Genomic DNA, 18,469 nt, shown 5'->3' on the forward strand with positions numbered 1-18,469 from the left:
GGAAATAGTAAGAACAATAATACGGTCCAGAGCAACAAAAATAAAGATGTAGATGAAGAGGAGCAGTGGGACATAAATAAAAAGTTATTAACAGAAAGTTATGAAGAAGAAGAAGAAGAATTAATGAAAGAATTGCTTCAAGAAGATGAAAATTTTGATGGGTCCGAGGAATATAGTGATTTTATAAACTCCATAGATGAGGTGGGTTTACATAATTTAGAAAATTCAATGGAAGCTATGGAAGTAGAAATGACTAGTAAAAGAAGAAGAGCATGTGGTGATAGTTCAGTAAAGAGTGAAGGAGCAAGAGAGAGACCTACCAGGGCAGCTGGTAAATGGCCCCCAAAAGAAGATGACTTCCAACCAACTTATATTTCCGGACAATACAAATATATGGGATCTAGGAGAAGAGATTTTGAAAAGCCCGTACAATTTCAAAATTCTAGGAATGATGGGGCAATATTAAATCTAGCAGCCCATGACCCGGTAGATTGGCCTAATATAATTAGCATATGAAAAGGTTTAATAGTTTAGAAATATATACAAAATCTGCATAATATAGGTAATAAGGTGGAAGATATGATAACATACCTTGAAACTTTTCTAGGAGAATCTGCAAAGGTTTTATGGGAACAATGGGTAGAGCCATATCCTAATCAATATGAAGAATTAAAAAGGGCTGGAAGTAATCCCCATAATTTTGCCAATATTATAGCATAATCATAGCAGAAGATCCAGTTATGGGACATACCACATTGCAGAATGAGAGATTGAAAGAAATAGAAAAATTAACGCTAACTAGTTGGAAAGGTATAAAAGAATTCTCTCAGCATTATTTATACAATGCTACCACTGCTAAGCAATGATATAATAAAGGGGTAGTTGAAAGATACTTCAATAAATTACCTGATCCTTTAGGATCTATAATATTTGAAGAGTATAAGAAAGAATCAAATGGAAATGTTGCAAATATATCTCAGGCCATAACATTTGTATTTAAACAACTACGAAAGGTATGTACGAATATACAAACTCAAAGATCTATGAAAAAATCAGACTACAATTTCTGCAATAATATTGTTCAAATACCGCTAACATATGGAGAAAATAGGCATAGGAATAAAAAATATTACAAACCACAGAGGAGAGATAATAGGAACTTTAGGACAAAGAAAAGATATTTCTTAAGAAGGTCTGATAATAGAGCTCCTTATCTACATAAGAGAAATGTAAGAAGATACGATCCTAGAAAATCTTATGATAAGACATGTAGATGTTTTATATGTAATTCACCAGATCAGATCATCTAAGTAAAACATGTCCTAATAAAGATCAGAAAAGGTACTCTAGTAAATATGAAGAGCAAAAAAGAGTGTTAATTATAGATAGCGTTAACGAGAATATCCTAGTATGTGATAAGAAAATAAAAGATGATGAGTCGATATATTCAATCATAGAAACAGATGAAGTAGAAAATGAGACTTTAGAAGATGAATCGAGCGAAGATGAATTAGACCTAATAGACGATTTAGCAGGATTAAAAATTGAAATGATGAATCAAGTAGATTGTGAACATGATTGGATTAGAGGTAAAGGTGATTATAACATGAAATGTGCCTTTTGTATATATTATCCAAGCCAAGAAAATAGGTGCACATGCAGCTTATGCTTAAGACAAGCGTGTGCATCTTGTTTAAAGGCTAGAAATCAAAGTTGGAGACAGGAAATAGAATGTGAACCAGAAGAACGAATATTATCTAGTAGAGTTAGAAACTTAGAGAACAGAATAAATAAACTAGAAGCAGAACTAGAAGAAATAAAATATAATTTAGAAAATAAAAATATTATTAATAATCAAGATCAAGAAGATAACATTATCAAAAATACAGAATTAAAAGACCAAATGATCACAGTAAAAGAAAGAAAAGGGGACAGGTTAATCCAGCTAAAAGATGCTACTACTAGCTTTGGAAACAAATACATAGTACGTTTACCATTTAAGGAAGTGTTAGGAATAAGAATTCCAGTCAAACTAATATTAAAACCAAATATTTCCTATAAAATATTAGCACTGTTAGACACAGGGTGCACAAAGAACATCATTCATGACAAGTATTTTGCGAGATGCCCTGAAATAGTTAAAACTATAGACAACGATAAAGCTGAAGTCTCCACAGACATGTCAGGAATACAAAAGATTCACAATCAATTGGCCACTATTATACAACAATCCTTACAAACCACTATTATACATGAAGGAGTTACATTCATCCCATATCAAGATAACGTTCCATACATATCTGAGATTATAAGACAGAGAAAATCCATACAAAATGTAGAAATATCTAATATAAATGAAGAATATAGTGCCAATGAAGACTCTCTTGAAATCTGCAAAGAAGAAGAGCTTAGTAATGCCATAGAAGAATACCATATAGAAAATACATGTACAGAATGTATAGGTTTACAATCATTCTCACCAAATTGGTATAGAGATATAAAAACCAAGAAAGATATAGACAAAATAGTGCAAAAATTAGAAGACATACAAATCATTGGAGAAATACCAATGAAACATTGGGATAAGAACTCTATAGTCTGCAAGATAAATATTATCAACCCTAATTACATAATCAAGTTAGGACCAATAGAAGCTACTCCTAAGGATGTAGAAGAGTTTAAAATGCATATCGAAGAGTTATTAAAATTAAAAGCTATTAGGGAAAGCAGAAGTCCTCATCGATCTGCCGCCTTTATAGTTAGAAATCATGCTGAAGAAGTCAGCGGAAAATCTAGAATGGTTATAAATTACAAAAGACTTAATGATAATACGGTAGATGATGCATTCAATATTCCAAATAAGCAAGAATGGATTAATAGAATACAAGGAAGCAAATGTTTTTCTAAGTTTAACCTAAAGGCTGGGTTTTGGCAAGTAAAACTGGCCGAGGAATCTATTCCTTGGACAGCTTTTACATGTCCTCAGGGTCATTATGAATGGCTAGTTATGCCTTTAGGATTAAAAAATGCTCCCGCTTTATTTCAAAGAAAGATGCAAAATATTTTTAATAAAAATCAATCGTTTATATTAGTTTATGTAGATGATTTACTGGTTTTCTCAAAATCTTACAAGGAGCATATTGCTCACCTTGAAGTCTTTTAGGAAGGTAGAACAAAATGGGCTAATATTATCTAAAAAGAAAATGGAGATTTGTAAAGAGAAAATCAATTTTCTTGGGCACGAAATAGGAGAAGGAAAAATACATCTGCAAGAGCATATTGCAAAGAAAATTTTACAATTTCCTGATTCTATGAATGATAAAAAGGTTCTACAACAATTCCTAGGGATTGTAAACTATGCAAGAAATTATGTAGATAATCTAGCAAAACTAGCTGGACCTTTATATGCTAAATTAAGATAGAATGGCCAAAGTTATTTTAATTCTGAAGACATAAAGTTAGCCAAGGCCATAAAAGAAAAGGTCAAAAATTTGAAACCTTTAGAATTGCCATTACAAGATTATTACTTTATAATCGAAACAGATGCATGTAAAGTAGGTTGGGGTGCTATATTAAAGCAAAAACCTAATAAGTACTCTCCAAAGGCAGAAGAAAAGATATGTAGGTATGCCTCAGGAAGTTATAAATTAAAAACAGTAAATAATATTGATAGAGAAATCCTTGCGGTAGTCCATGCAATAAACGCGTTTAGACTATACTTGGGATTTAAAGAATTTACAGTACGCACTGATTGTGAAGCAATATGTAGATACTATAATCAAATCAATAGTAAGAAAAGTTCTACTAGAAGATGGGTTTTATTTGAAGATATCATAACTGGAAATGGATATAAAGTTGTTTTTGAGCATATTAAGGGAAAAGATAATTGTTTACCTGACATATTCTCCCATTCACCAATCTTACAGGAATGAAGCGTGGGTAGCTTCCCAATGGGGTGGAAGTATTTACCTTTGGAAATGAAAACACACTAAAAATATTTCCCCCGAATATATTTAAATTCAAACCTAAGGGACATATTGCCCTCAATGAAATTCAAGAATGCATACTTGACAATTTATGGTTTCAATATAATAATAAAAGAGAAGAAAAAGGCTATATGCTATCAATTCTGAATAGTCTAGCTGAATATTTCAATATGATGAACAAGAAGTTACCAATATCAGCAAATATTGCAGTACAAGAATATAAGTCATTATATGTACTATTTGATGGAATCAAACCTGAAATATATATGACTTTTGAAGAAATAATAAAAGAAAAGCTAGACGCAAGGAAAAGGAAAGAGGATATTACGTGGAAGAAATATTTAGATGTCAATGAAGCCTTGAATAGAGCAAGAAGTATGATAGGAGAAAATTACTACATAGAACCAAAAGCCAAAGAATATATCCAAAAGTTCAAAGGAGTAGATAAGGATATTCCTTCTTCGTCAAATATAAAGAATATAAAGGAAGAAATATTAATTTTAAAAAAAGCAAAGGAAGAAGAATCTCCTAAATATAGCACATACAAAGACTGCTTAGTAAAAGGAGTGGATCCTCTGGATTATGAATATATAGACATGAAGATAAACGAAACATTAGAAGACACTTCAAAGTTATGGAAAGAAGAGTTAAAAGAAGAAATTTAAAAAGAATTACGACTTGAATTTACGCAAAAATTCGAAGAAATAAAGAAAGAGTATGACCTAAAATATGACCTGACTCTTTCAAAATATGAATTCAATCTTTCAGATGATGATCACATGGATATTGCAGGCCATGGGCAGAAAGCAGAATTTTAATTGATATTACTATCAATTATTCGGGCGGGGAGGACATATACACCACCTCCGAACATATACACCTATACCCGAATAGTTGATAGAATATAATTTGAATATGATTGAAAACTGAAAAAAAAATACATAAATAATATTAAAAATAAATAAATTTATGAAAAATATTAAATCTTAAGATCCATTGTTAGCATGTATTAGGCATATAAGACCCATCATCAGCATCCAAGATCACAAATGCATGAGATTCTATGATTTATGGTGTGCAGACGAAGAATAGCCAAGGAAGTAGACAATAAGGCCGCAGTGTGTCGTGAACACTATCATTAAAGCACAAGACTACTCTCAGGATGAAGGAAGCCACATTCGTATGCAACCAAAGAGTGAAGTGGCAGCCAAAAAACCTCATCTTCTTCATGCATGCATGCACTCAAGAGGCTATAAAGAAGGCCTAGGACCTATAAAGAAGAGGCATCATGACCAAGAAGAAAGGAGAGGTAAATAATGCATGGGAGCACTATTAAAGCCAGCCATATCTTGCCTATAAAAGGAGCCTTCTTGCTGCGATGGAGGACACACAACATCGCTGAGAACACAAGCCTTCAGTAGCAGAGAGAGTGAGCAGCTAGCGAGCAAACTATCTTCCCACTGTAATAAAGCCAATATAATCAAGGCAGTGTAACATAAGGACGGGAAGGTAATAAGGTAATCACCTTATCTTTGTGTAAACCCTTCGGGGGTTCCCGAAAGGGAAAACCGTATGTAAGCTATATTGTGGAATGAAATAGTTTAGTATTTCCCTTGGTCTTGTTAAATGTGTTTATACGGGTGGGTGCTTATGCTAGGGATCCTATAAGAGAAACCTCTGCGTGTAGTTCTCAGTTAAGCCTCTTGTATGGCGTTTGAATGAGAACCTTGTAACCGTAGAGAAGTGTTCCCTTCGGGTGGAACTGCCTGGGAAGACGATAAGAAATCACTCATATAAACTTGTTTAAGAACACCTAGGGAAATAAACTTAGCTACTCTTGAAGCAATATAGTGAAAAATACGGTGAGTACTGAGTAGGATTTTTACACCACAGCACGAACCGTCGGTAGCTCCGTCGGCCTCACCAGCCTTAAAAGATCCTGTAAAAGATAATCATAATAATTAAATATTAATCAAACATATAATTTAATATTAGTCGATATAACCTGAATATTTAGTATCTAATATTACATATAATTTAATATTAGTCGATATAACCTGAATATTTAGTATCTAATATTAATTAATATTGCATATTTGTGGTATCATATATATATATATATATATATATATATATATAGGGACATCACCAATGGGGTATTTAGTGGATACCCGCCACTAGTGACCCCTCCTAGCGTTTTTGCTATAGGAGACCACAGATGACGGGGATTTCTGGATACCTGCCATTGGTGACCCACGAGTGGCGGGTATATGAAAACCCACCACTGGTAATTGGAACAAGAGTGAGGGTTCACCACACCCCTGTTCCATGCACTAGTGGCGGTGATATTGTATATCCCCGCCACTGGTTAATATTTTGGTTCTAGTATTATATTCTTATTATATTTTGTGTCTCTCTGAAAATTATAGCACCTGTACTTTCAAGTGTATAATAATTATTTCTTATCTCACTAAAGTTTTCAATGCTAAATACATTGCTGAAAATGAAATATGTATGCTTTTGTTGTGTTTATCGTGGTTAAAAATTGTTATAAATTACAAAATTGCTCAGAATGGTCTGATATTTCGCATGGAAGCTTCTCACACAACAATATGCCTCCATATGAAGTTTGGTGTCAAAATTCCAAATGAAGCCAGCAAGAATACTATTTTGGGATCATCTAGATAGATATCTCTGATACCTTCTAAGCCAACATCCAAATTGTAACATTTAAACAACTTTGAGCTTGATATTTTCCATGTGGCTTCATTAGATTGAGAGGTGTTTCCATGCAAAGTTTCAGCTCATTTCGATGAAATTGAATTTTATGGAATTAAATTAGCAGAAAAGCCACACATAATCACAGAAATTTGTATGAAATACTATGAACTAATGTCTAAAAGTAGTATTGGGGACAAACAGTATTATTATACACCCAAAAGTACAACTGTTATATTTTTTGGAAACGCAGAGAATATGATAGGAATATAATAGCGCATTCTGAAATCATTACCAGTGGCGGGTTTCACACAAATCACCGCCACTGGTGAGTGGGACAAGATTTGGCAAATCCCTGAGCCTTGTAACACTCACCAGTGGCGGTTTTCGGTAAAATCACCACTGGTGCCACCTTCCGGTGGCGGGTTTACCTGTAATCACCGCCACTGGTGTGGCGGGTTCCTGTGACGTCAACGCCACTGGTGGCCTTCTACGGGCTGCCGCACGAGGCGAGGTGAGAGTTTAGTCCCACCTCGCTAGTTTACAAGCGTGTCGACCAACATAAATAGCTTCCTCCGCCTCCCATTTTACATTCTGAATAAAATCAAATGCCGCTCTCTCATCCACTCCCGTTCGCCCGACCTGTGGGCCCGGTACCCTATGTGTGCACTGGTGGGCTCGGATTACAGCCCCATGGGCCCGGGTCTGCTCTGGCCTAGTAGGTAGTAGGCTGCTCCCGGGTTCACCTGGCTGGGCCCGAACTTGTCGTACCAGTGGCCCACGGGGTCCCACTGATACGGGACGTGTGGGTCGCTAGTGACGAAGCCCTGTCAGGAAGGCCTCCCGGGAAGCGATGAGTCCGGGAAGCCTGCCTCAAGGAGACGGTCCTTGGTGAAGGCGAAGCTAAGGGCCGGAATAGAAGAAGCTATCGGGAACCCCGGTCCCGGGTAGTGGAAGAAACGCCTCCCCGGCAGCTGGCCGGGTGCGCTAGCCGGGAAGGGGCACCCAGCAACCCACGCTCGGGCATGCAGGCGGGGCCGAGCCCGCAGAACAGTGAAGACAGGACAAGATGGCGGGCACAGTGCATTTAATGCACCGACAGGAGTCTTATCAGCAGGCCTAGACTTGCTTAGCAAGGCTAGGGCGTCTACTCTACAAACCATTTTTTCTACCTTGTACAGTGTACCGGACGCTGCATGGCATCCAACATGGATCAGCGGGAGTGTATTTCATGTGGCTGTGACACACGTCTAGGAGACGTGTCACGCTGCATGCATTGGCACCTGTGGTATCCCCTTGTCTATAAAAGTAGGACCGATGCCACCGGTCAAAGGGTTCCGATCAGTCTTAGTTCTAGCCCTAGTTAGAGCCATCACCAAGAGCTCCCCGGGAACTCCTGGGACACCTTGTAAGCCACATACATAATCTTGAATATAACAAAAAGCAGGACGTAGTGTGTTACACCTCCGGGTGGCCCGAACCTGGGTAAATTCACGCGTCCACACTTCGTGCCTATCGTCACGCCAGCGATCGCCGGAGCGATCGCCTCGCCCTCCACCGAACCAAAAAGGGGTGCTTGACATCTCCGGTGCTAGAGACCCGTGCTCCGACAGAACCCGAAACGCTCAGTTGACCCGGCCGGGCTTAAAAACATTTTTTTTCCTCCTTTATAATGAAAATAACATGTAATAAGTTTAAAAAAAATCCATATCTCTTAATTGTTTCCGAAATCAAAACAAAGCAAATAAAATATGCATTCTGACTAGAAAAATATTCCGAACAAATTTATGACATTTGTTTTCAAATTTGAAGAAGTTAAAATTCGAACCTCATTAGAATTCAAATTACAATGAAAATCATGATTCGAGCATAATTTATCAAAATTACACAAATAGTGAACTATTGGACAATCTTGTCTTTTTTCTTTGTTGTCTTCTCTTTCCTCTTATACGTTTGGACCTCATCGTGGCTTATTCTGGCGTAGGCCCCGTCTTGTGTGGGTAATTTTGACTTCTTTGTTGTCTGGATCGTCCGTCTTGCCACCTCTTCTTCTTGCCTGGTCGTGGGATCGGGGAAACCTCATAGTCTTGTTGTGAAGTTACTCCGTCGACCCCAACAATGCTCCTTTTGCCTCTCCTCACGACTACGCGGTTTTTCGCTATCGGGTGTTCTATGAAGAGGACTTGTTTGCATTTGGAAAGAAACTGCCATGGTTCAAGCAATGCCGAGATTCTTTTGACGTTCACCTGATGACGGGGAACCTCTTTTGGCAGAACCATTGTTGTGAACCTATGATCTTCATGCCTCACATCGCGTGCCCATCTGATGCGAAACATGGCGATGGTGGTGAAGGTGTAGTCAAGCTCCCAAATCTCTTCGACCACGTCCTAGTACGCTTCTGTCTGGCCTTCGCTGTCGGTCGCCTTCTCAGCAACGAGCACTATACCGCTGTTTTGGTACGTACTCTTACGGTCTTGAGGCTTGGTGTAGTACGTATACCCATTCATTGTGTACGACTTGTAGGTCACGACGTTGCGGTCGGGAAGCCGTGACAACTTTTGGACAATCTTCTCATCTTCATTTGCCGCAGCCCTCGGATACCAAAGATCCTTGAGCCACATGGCGAATGTAGAATTGTGTTTTCGCTGGATCCATTCATCATTCCTGTTAGGGTTGAGGTTTCGAAGTTCTTCGATGTGCATGTCGATGAACGTCTCGACCTCTGGCGTGAGTTGCAGCACCATTGTGTGTGCTCTTATAAAGTCGTCCATTCTTTGGCAGGCATGCACATCAAGATCCTTCCGGCCACGCCCACCTTCAACTTCTAGCTTCCCCTTATGTAGTGATTCGGGGACCCCTATGGGTTTGCGGTCCGCCAACCAATCAGTGCAGAACTCAACGCACTCTTCTGCATGATAGCCTTCCATGATGCTTCCTTTGAGACGCCCTCTGTTACGAACATATCGCTTCAGCTCCCCGTTGTATCGTTCGGGCCCAAACATGTTGTGCAGGAACGATGGCCCTAACAACAAGATCTCATCGGCGACGTGGACCATCAGATGGACCATAATGTCGAAGGACGTTGGGGGAAAGACCATCTCACATTCGCACAATATCTGTATCATTGCGTCCCTCAGTTGCATGCAACGGTCCACCTTGATCGACTTCTGGCCGATCATGTCAAAGAAGTCACAGAGCTTCATGACCGTCTCTCTCACCCATGGCTCCATGCAGCCTCTTATTGCAACCGGAAGTAACTGCGTGAGAATCACGTGGCAGTCATGAGACTTCATGCCATCCAGCTTGTGGCTCTTCATGTCAACGAGTTTCTTAATGCTGGATGAGTAGTTCGATGGAACTTTGATGCCATGGAGATACTCGCACATTCTATGCAGCTCGGCTTTGCTCCGACTGTAACACGCAGGTATGCATCGCGTATATATCGTGCGTTCACCATTCTTGTTTTCTTGCGGCGCCTCTTCCTCTATCGGCCACAGCTTCTCCCTTATCCCCATCCACTGCAGGTCCTTCCGTGCCTTTGGTCCATCTTTTGACTTGTCCGCGTGGTGCATCATCAAGCCCAACAGGCTGTCGCACACATTTTTCTCGACATGCATGACGTCTATGGTGTGATGGCTCTGTAAGAACCTCTAGTAAGGCAGGTCCCAGAACACGGACCTCCTCTTGTACGTAAGGCCGCCATCTGGACCAGCAGCCGGCTGTGCTTTCCCGGCCACGACTTCGAGGTCCCTGACAATTTCGTATACTTCATGTTCAGTCTGTTCCCTCGGTTTGTGCCGCCTCTCTTCCCTCCCGTTGAAGTTTTTCTTATCATCCCTCCACGGGTCCTTCATCTCCAGCCACTTACGGTGTCCCATGTACACAATCTTTTTTGATTCTAGCAGAAACATCCCTTCTATCTCGTCCCACGCTTTGTACCCATGTGTTGACTGGCACGATGAGTTCCCGTTTGCCGGGTAGTCATGCACACATGTCAGGAGAGCTGCTTGAAGGGTGAACTTCTCCTTCTTATGAGCGTCCCAAACCTTTCGACCCTTCTCCCAAAGCTCCTTGAGCTCATCCTTCAGCAGCTCCAGATACACGTTCAGATCAGCTCCAAGCTGCTTAGGGCCTTGTATGAGCATTGATAGTTGGATGTACTTCCTCTTCATGACAAGCCACGGGGGGAGGTTGTATATGAACAGGATCACCGGTCATGTGCTGTGTTTGCTGCTCAAGTTTCCGAACGGATTGATCCCATCCGTACTCATCCCGAACCTGATGTTCCTGGGCTCTGTGCCGAACTCGGGGAATTCGTCGTCCAGAGTCCTCCATTGAGCCGCATCTGCGGGGTGTCTGAGGACTCCATCATCGCTGCGGTACACGCCCTCGGGATCGATATCCGCCTGAGTCGCGTCGTGGTAGATGAACCACCTGGCCTCCTTCTCGTTCTGGAACCAACGCTCCAGCCTGGTGCCACACGGGAGATACCAGACCGTCTTGGCCGCCGAACCACGCTTCACTTCTTCCTCCTCGCCGCCGTCAGGATTGGGGTCTTTCTTCCTGTATCGGGATGTTTTGCATACTGGACAGGTGGGCATGTCTTTGTAGTCGCCCTTATATATGATGCAGTCCAGCGGACAAGCATGGTATCTGATGACCTCTAACCCGAGGGGGCATGTAACTTTCTTCACCTCGTACGTGCTCTTAGGCAACTTGTTACCCGGAGGAAGTACCGTACGTAGGTAACTCAGAATCTCTGTGAATCCTGAGTCCACGATGTTGTATTTTGCCTTTATACGCAAAAGCTCAAGTGTTACTTCTAGCACACTGTTATCCACGCCGGCATTTTCATATAAGGTGTCTCAGCATCCTCCCTCAGCTTCTCGAACTTACGGGACACCCTCTCATCCTCGGGGTCATCCAACTGATTCTACAGATGCTGATCATCCAGCATTTCAACCATCCTACTGGTTGGAACGTCCTGTGGATCCTCGCCACAGAATGCTTCTTCACCAGGCTGGTCGTCAGACTCCATGTTTTCCATCTCAATGCCGGCATCGACTTCAATGCCATCCTCCCCGTCAGAAGTCCACTATGAATAACCGGGCACAAATCCCCACATGAGCAAGTGCATCTCGACAAATGCTGAATAACCAAGCTCGTACAGCTTGCTGTTCTGACATCTCACACAGGGACAACACATCTTATCACCCATTTTCCTATGCATATCTTCCACGCCGGCATCGACAAAAGTTCAGCCACTCTATCCACTCAACACGTAACCTGTCCTCGTACATCCAAGCACGGCCCATCGAGCTACAACACAATTAAAATAAAATAAACAAATCAGCTTGATCGACAAAAATGGAAATTTTCGGCATGACCTTTGCTAAAAAATAGCATTTTGCACTACGAAATTCGATGCCTGCATCAAAACAAATTACCCCCACCCACATCGGCACGACGGTCGGCATCACATCACATAAGAAATACACGACACGAAGGCCGGTGTCAACACACATTTAATATGCTTGAAACATGCACGTACACCGGTCCCGAGGTTAAGCTTAACCCTAGGGCTAACCCCCAGGGGCTAAGCTCCCCCATAAGCAGCAACGGCCATGGACTCCACAGAGAGAGAGAGAGCTAGAGAGAGAGAGAGCTCATGGGAGCAAATTAAAGCCATAGAGAGAGCAATCTGGGGGGGCGGGGGCGGGAGGGCAGAGCTATGCTGCGGGGGAGCCACGGATAGAGCGGGGGCAGATCGGGGGAGACGCTATAGAGAGATTGGGGCCGAATTTTCTTGTCGGCAGCCACGGCGCCATTAATGGCGATTTTGCCAAATTGGAGAAGAATAGGAGGAGGAAGAAGGGAGAGGAAGAGGGAGGATAAGCGGGGGAGAGCTACCTGCCGGCCGCCGTCATCAATTTTGGCAGGGCTTCGCCAGCGCCAGTGTGGAGAGAGCCGCGGCTGGTCCAAACAGACGCGTGAGCTCGACCAGCTGGGGCTCGCACACAGTAGTTATATATAGGAAGGTCACCAGTGGCGGGTGTTAGGATAAACCGTCACTGGTGATCTCCAGCGGCGGGCGGAAAAATAAACCGCTACTGGAGGCCTCAGCAGTGGCTGGTAACTTGAGACCCGCCACTGGAGATCGCCCACCTGTTTCCCGCTTTAGTCCCACCTCGCTAGTTTACATGAGTTCCGACCAACATAAAAAGGATTCCGCCACCCCACTTACCGGTGGTTACTACTCAGTGCTCAGTGCGTTCCCCATTGCGGTTGAGTACTAAACTAATGATCTGGCGGTGCTTAAGGGGTTCAGGGAAGGTCACTGAGACTTAGTAGTACCATCATGTATCGGGTGGTCTACCAGTGGCGGTTCTTTTGTTCGCCCGCCACTGGTGCTCTTGCGGTATGTAATTTTGAGGTTTAATCCCACCTCGGTTCTTTACGTACGGCCTTCCCAGCATAAAAAGGCTTCAGCTGCACCTCTTATTGATCGTTGATACCAAGTCGTCAGTGTCTTCCCGTTCCATTGGAGCTGCAGCGGTTGACGGAATATACTGACGACTGGATATTGTGATCACCTATGATGCAATGTATGTGGCGGTTCTTTTGGACGCCCACCATTGGTAGCTGTTAGGGTTTCCATGGGCAACGCCAGTGGCGGTGACTTGTTTCGGGACTATTCACCGCCACTGGTGGCGCTCGTGGATACCTCGAGAGGCCTCCAGTGGCGGTGTGTGTTTTGGTCCGTTTTAACCGTCACTGGAGAGGGATCACGGATGGGTTTTTCTGTAGTAGTGCCATTAATATTTTAATGTAAATATCGATGGGGAAAAAAGAAAGAGCGAGATAAAAGAAATGGAGTGAAAAGGGTGGGGCAATAAAATGAGACACGTGGAGACAAAAGGTGACTCTACGGTGAAATTTGGTGAAAAAATAGAATGTGTTTATAGTTTTGGACAAATTGGCAGGATTTGGTGTCCATATTTGGATTGCTTTACTATTTGTCCGGGAACCCTAAATAAACAAAAGTGAAGAATTGTAAATGATTTAGTAATGTCCTTGTATATGGTTACAATTATGTACGCTCCCAATGTGCTTATGATGTAGCACCCGGTGGATCTTTAGCTAGCGTGTATCATCTTACGAGAATACAGTATGCCATAGATAACCCAGAAGAAGTATGCATAATCCAAAAGAGGTTGCTCAGAAGAGATAGATGTATTCCAACCTCTATTGATGATATGGACATGGCCACCAAGGATACGACCATTAGAATCTTAATTGTTGGAGTATTCAATAACAATTATAATAAGGTGAAATCAATTCTTAAATTTGTTCAATATATTACTTGCAAAGAGGCAGAGCTACTATTTTGTATGATCTTATTATGCAGGCATCTTATTGAACTCTACAAGTCCAAAGTGAAGATGAGGTGCAATAGCATGCAGCGGGTGACGCAAGGTGAAGCCTATCAAGTCTACTTTCCAACAAATCAAACGGCACATGATTCGGAGCTTGCTAGAGAAACATATCACGAAGTAAAGTTGAATCCAATTCGGGTCCGAACTGTCAGGTGAGCCGAATTTGTTTTAATCAACCAGGCCGCGTCCGGAGTCCAAATCAAGCAAACAAGTACTTGTTGGAAAGGTAATTACAAGATCTTTCCAACGGATCCGGCCCCACAAGGAGATTCTACGCATGATGACTGTGGCGGACAAAACAAGCTGACGGATCTGTTTTTCAGTTTCCTAAAGAGTTGTAGTTTGTTAGGAAAATTAGAGATAGAGTTGGATTTCGGCCTCCTTACTCAAAGTGGACGAAAATTTCTCTCCCTCCTCCTTTATATACCCCATGAGCCCCCCTATGGAGACTTGGTTTTGTTTAGTTAAGAGTTAGCCATTGCTACTACTTCGTGTAATCGTGTGTGTCGGTTAGACCACCTGATTTATCGATTTCGGAACCCCAACTTATCTTCTCGTTGAGACATTGGTTTGATACAGTATATTCGCAATTTCATATTGCATCCGTTATTTATCTTATTTTTTCTTGTTTTTCGATTGCTTGCAGGAACAAAGACCTTCGTGGTCAGGTTGATCGTGCCCCCGCGTGATCAATAACCCTTTAGAGTTGGTATATCGATTGCTAAGGCGATGCCTCCTAGTCGGATCGTCAACGTCACCTCCTACCCAAAGCGAGAGTTACCAATCTCATCGAAAAATCGGGCCACCCCGACCCATATCAATTTCTCTTGCCTAAAGACTTTTTTTTTTCGATTTTACCTCAGGACCTCCCCACTGATGGCGTTTTTATCTGAGTTTTGCTGCACAGGCTCATTTTGAGGTTGCTGCATGGGCTCATTTTTCTCGTGGTGGAATTAATCTGGGTAACATTATTTTCTTTCAAAAAGAATTGCTGTGTAACAGACACACAGAGATACTCCTATTTGATTTGAAACCTGGAAAAGTCACTCCTATTCAAACGAGTTTTTTTAAGTTAAGAGGTACAGTATCATATTCAAATGCACACCGCCGTTCTCTCCGAAAACAATAATGGCGCCACCGCCTCCCACCCTCCCTCCGTCCTATACTCCGCCCTGCCGCTCTATCCCCAATCTACTCTTCCTCCCCCACCTCCGATCCCGCCTTCCCATCCGCCGCCTCCTCTCGGCGCACGCGCTCGCCGCCGTCGCCGGCCACCTATCCCTCCCGGATCCCCACACTCACGCACTCCTCCTCCTCGCCTACTCCCGCCTCGCGTGCCCCCGCGCTCGCCACACCCTCCTCCTCCTCTTCCGCTCCTCTCTCCGCGTATCCGTGCCCCCTTCCTGCCGCTCCCTCCCTCTCGCCGTCTCCGCCGCCGCCTCATCCCGCCTCCACCTCCCGCTCGCGCTATCCCTCCACGCCGTCGCGGTGACCCGCAACCTCCTCCCTTTCGCGCACGTCGGCAACGCCCTCGTCTCCCTGTACGCCAAGAACGCCCTCCCGGACTCCGCGTGCAGGGTGTTCGACGAAATGCCCGCCCCGGATGTCGTCTCGTACAATGCTCTGATGGACGGGTACATCAAGGCCGGGCGGCTGGGGTTGGCGACGAAGGAGTTCATGCGGATGCCGCAGCGGGACGCCGTGTCCTGGGGCACGGTTGTCGCGGGGTGTGCGAAGGCTGGGCGGTGGGAGGAGGCTGTGCTGCTCTTTGACAGGATGAGGTGGGAGGGGTTTAGGCCGGATGACATTGTGTTGGCTGCCGTGCTGTCATGCTGTGCGCAGCTTGGGGCGCTAGAGAAGGGGCGGGAGGTCCATGAGTATGTAAGGCAAAGCAGACCCCGTCCGAATGTCTTCTTGTGTACAGGGCTTGTTGATCTCTATGCTAAATGTGGGTGTGTTGAGATCGCCAGGGAGGTGTTCGACACGTGTCCTGAGAGGAACGTATTCACCTGGAATGCACTCATCGTTGGTCTGGCAATGCATGGTCATGGCACAGTGACACTGAAATACTTCGACAGGATGCTGGCTGAGGGGTTTCGGCCTGATGGGGTCACTTTCTTGGGGGTGTTGATTGGTTGCAGCCATGCCGGCCTTATCGACATGGCAAAGAGGATATTTTTTGAGATGGAGATGAAGTACGGTGTGTCTCGGGAACTTAAGCATTACGGATGCATGGCTGACCTGCTTGGTCGAGCTGGGCTTATTGAGGAAGCAATGGAGATGGTGAAGAAGATGCCAATGGAAGGGGATACTTACGTCTGGGGAGGTATACTGGCTGGTTGTAGAAAGCATGGGAATGTGGAAGAAGCGGAGGTGGCAGCAAGACATTTGCTGGAGCTGAACCCTGAAGATGGTGGGGTATACTCTGTCATGACCGGCATCTATGCAGATGCTGGTAGGTGGGAGGATGTTGCGAGGGTTAGGAAATTAATGGATGAAAGGGTTGGTGCAAGGAATGTTGGTTGCAGTTCTATTACCACGGACCACTAAGACTGTTTGATTGCTGATGTGATCAGGGCGTCGTACTGTCTGAGTGTAGATTCTACCTGGAAGGTCATCACTGTGAAGTAGAAATTGACTCAGGAAGAGAGGACTGCCACTATGGAGTTGCAGTGCCAAGACTGACAATGACAAGATCTTGGCTTTTCAGTGGTAGAATTTCAGTAACTCAATTTATTTCGCACATGATTTGAACTCCTTTTGAGTTGTGACCGCTAACAATCGCACCCTATTCTGCAGGACTCAACCTTCGTACGTTGCGAAGTGCTCGTGTTAACAGTAACTGATGAATTGTCAACTGTGATAGGATCCATGTTGCAGTTCTAGGCAGAATTTGATGATATTACATATTCATGGACTTCTGTGGAAGTAGATTTTCTTGTCATGTCAACTGACAAATGCTCGTGCTTATGCTGGCAAAGCAGGAACATCTATAATCTATTGAAGAGGGACGATAATGAGACCACATTGGAGGTACATTTTTCTCATGGCTAGCTGGTGCAGCCTACCGTGTTTTCAGGGCAAGGAAGGCTGGCAGTCTGATGCAGCTTACAGTTCATGCATTTCTGTGTTATTTGTTTTTTATTTGACACAACAACATATACTCATGGTGTGGTATTTTTATAGTTCAGGTGATCTATGGGTGTTGCCGCACCATCAATCGATCTACAGGATGTAATGGAAGCAAGCAAGCATTCTGTAATCCAGCTGAGACGAAAAATCATTTGTTGGCTTCTTGCTCTGTGTCTCTTTACAGTTCAAAGATTCAGCACTGTCCACAGCGAATATCACTGTTATGGTCTACTGCATTGTTCCCAACCTAGTTGAGTTACTAGGCGTGAGTCTGATTCTTCAGTTGCTCAATGCCCGCCGCCGACTGGCAAGTTGCTCATTAATGTCGATGCAGCTCCATTTTAAGCTTTGGAGTAGATTGGGCCCCGGTGCTGTAATCTGGGACCGCAGATGAGATTGCCTGGTTTGTTCAATGGGCACACCGTACATTGAGGCTGTAACCGTGCGGGAATTTGCTGATGCCTTGGCTGCTTGCAATGCACCAAAACGACAGCTCATTTATGCCCAGTGCCCTGTTTCCCCACACTGTTTACCAATCTCGGCGATGATCATTTCATTACTCCAAGGAGGGAGCCGGCACTACTACCAAATTACAAGCATAATGGAAATATGTTTCGTGTTTTGAGTGTTACCATCTGATCTGATCGAATAGGTATGGTGCAACAAACAGATTGACGATCAAGACTACATTAAACTGAACACCAAGTTTCTTTTATCTCAACAAGTAAACCAGGTACTACTGTTTTGAGTGTCTATCATTCGAGAAAAAACCCAGCCAAGCAAGAAGCCAAGAACCTGTAAGATAGATGAGTGAGACCTTTAAGGTTCACGCGGAGCGAGCAGCTGCTCTGCACCTGGGGAGTTGCCGATGAAAGTCACCAGACTCGAGCTGCCAAGATCTGGAGGTGTTGCTAACACGGCCACACGGGGAGTGAGCTGCTGCCTTGCACCTGGGGAATTGCCGATGAAGGTCACCAGACTCGAGCTACCAAGATCTGGAGGTGTTTCTACCACGGGAGTGATCAGCTGCTCTGCACCTGGGGAGAAGCCGGAGTGAAAGAAGACAGGGGGAGCAGACAAGGTGGATGAGTAGGCAGCCTGCTCGTTCGGAGGGAACAATGGTTGATTTTCATATGAAAGAAGATTTGGGTTTGCATCTGATTAATATCGCATATTCTCAGATTCTATGTTCAGTTG

The 18,469-nt window shown here is 43.4% G+C and overlaps 1 protein-coding gene across 2 annotated transcripts; it reads left to right on the forward strand.

Annotated features, from left to right (window-relative positions):
• The first annotated feature begins 15,232 nt into the window (after positions 1–15,232).
• LOC104585315 (pentatricopeptide repeat-containing protein At5g61800) lies at positions 15,233–17,903 on the forward strand. 2 transcript variants are annotated; one of them, XM_014895963.2, is made up of 3 exons: positions 15,233–16,852; positions 16,940–17,173; positions 17,327–17,903. In XM_014895963.2, the coding sequence occupies exon 1, from the start codon at positions 15,269–15,271 to the stop codon at positions 16,688–16,690; it is 1,422 nt and encodes a 473-aa protein (XP_014751449.1). In that variant the 5' UTR covers positions 15,233–15,268; the 3' UTR covers positions 16,691–16,852; positions 16,940–17,173; positions 17,327–17,903. The 2 variants fall into 2 exon arrangements, with proteins under 2 accessions (XP_014751449.1, XP_014751448.1); XM_014895962.2 differs by having other exon boundaries at positions 17,332–17,903.
• The last annotated feature ends 566 nt before the right edge of the window (positions 17,904–18,469 follow it).

The sequence above is a fragment of the Brachypodium distachyon genome, chromosome 5 (genome assembly GCF_000005505.3).
Source record: "Brachypodium distachyon strain Bd21 chromosome 5, Brachypodium_distachyon_v3.0, whole genome shotgun sequence".
NCBI classification, from domain to species: domain Eukaryota; kingdom Viridiplantae; phylum Streptophyta; class Magnoliopsida; order Poales; family Poaceae; genus Brachypodium; species Brachypodium distachyon.

Coding starts and splice junctions, on each gene's coding strand:
- LOC104585315 (XM_014895963.2), top strand. CDS start 15,269: ATGGCGCCACCGCCTCCCACCCTCCCTCCGTCCTATACTCCGCCCTGC.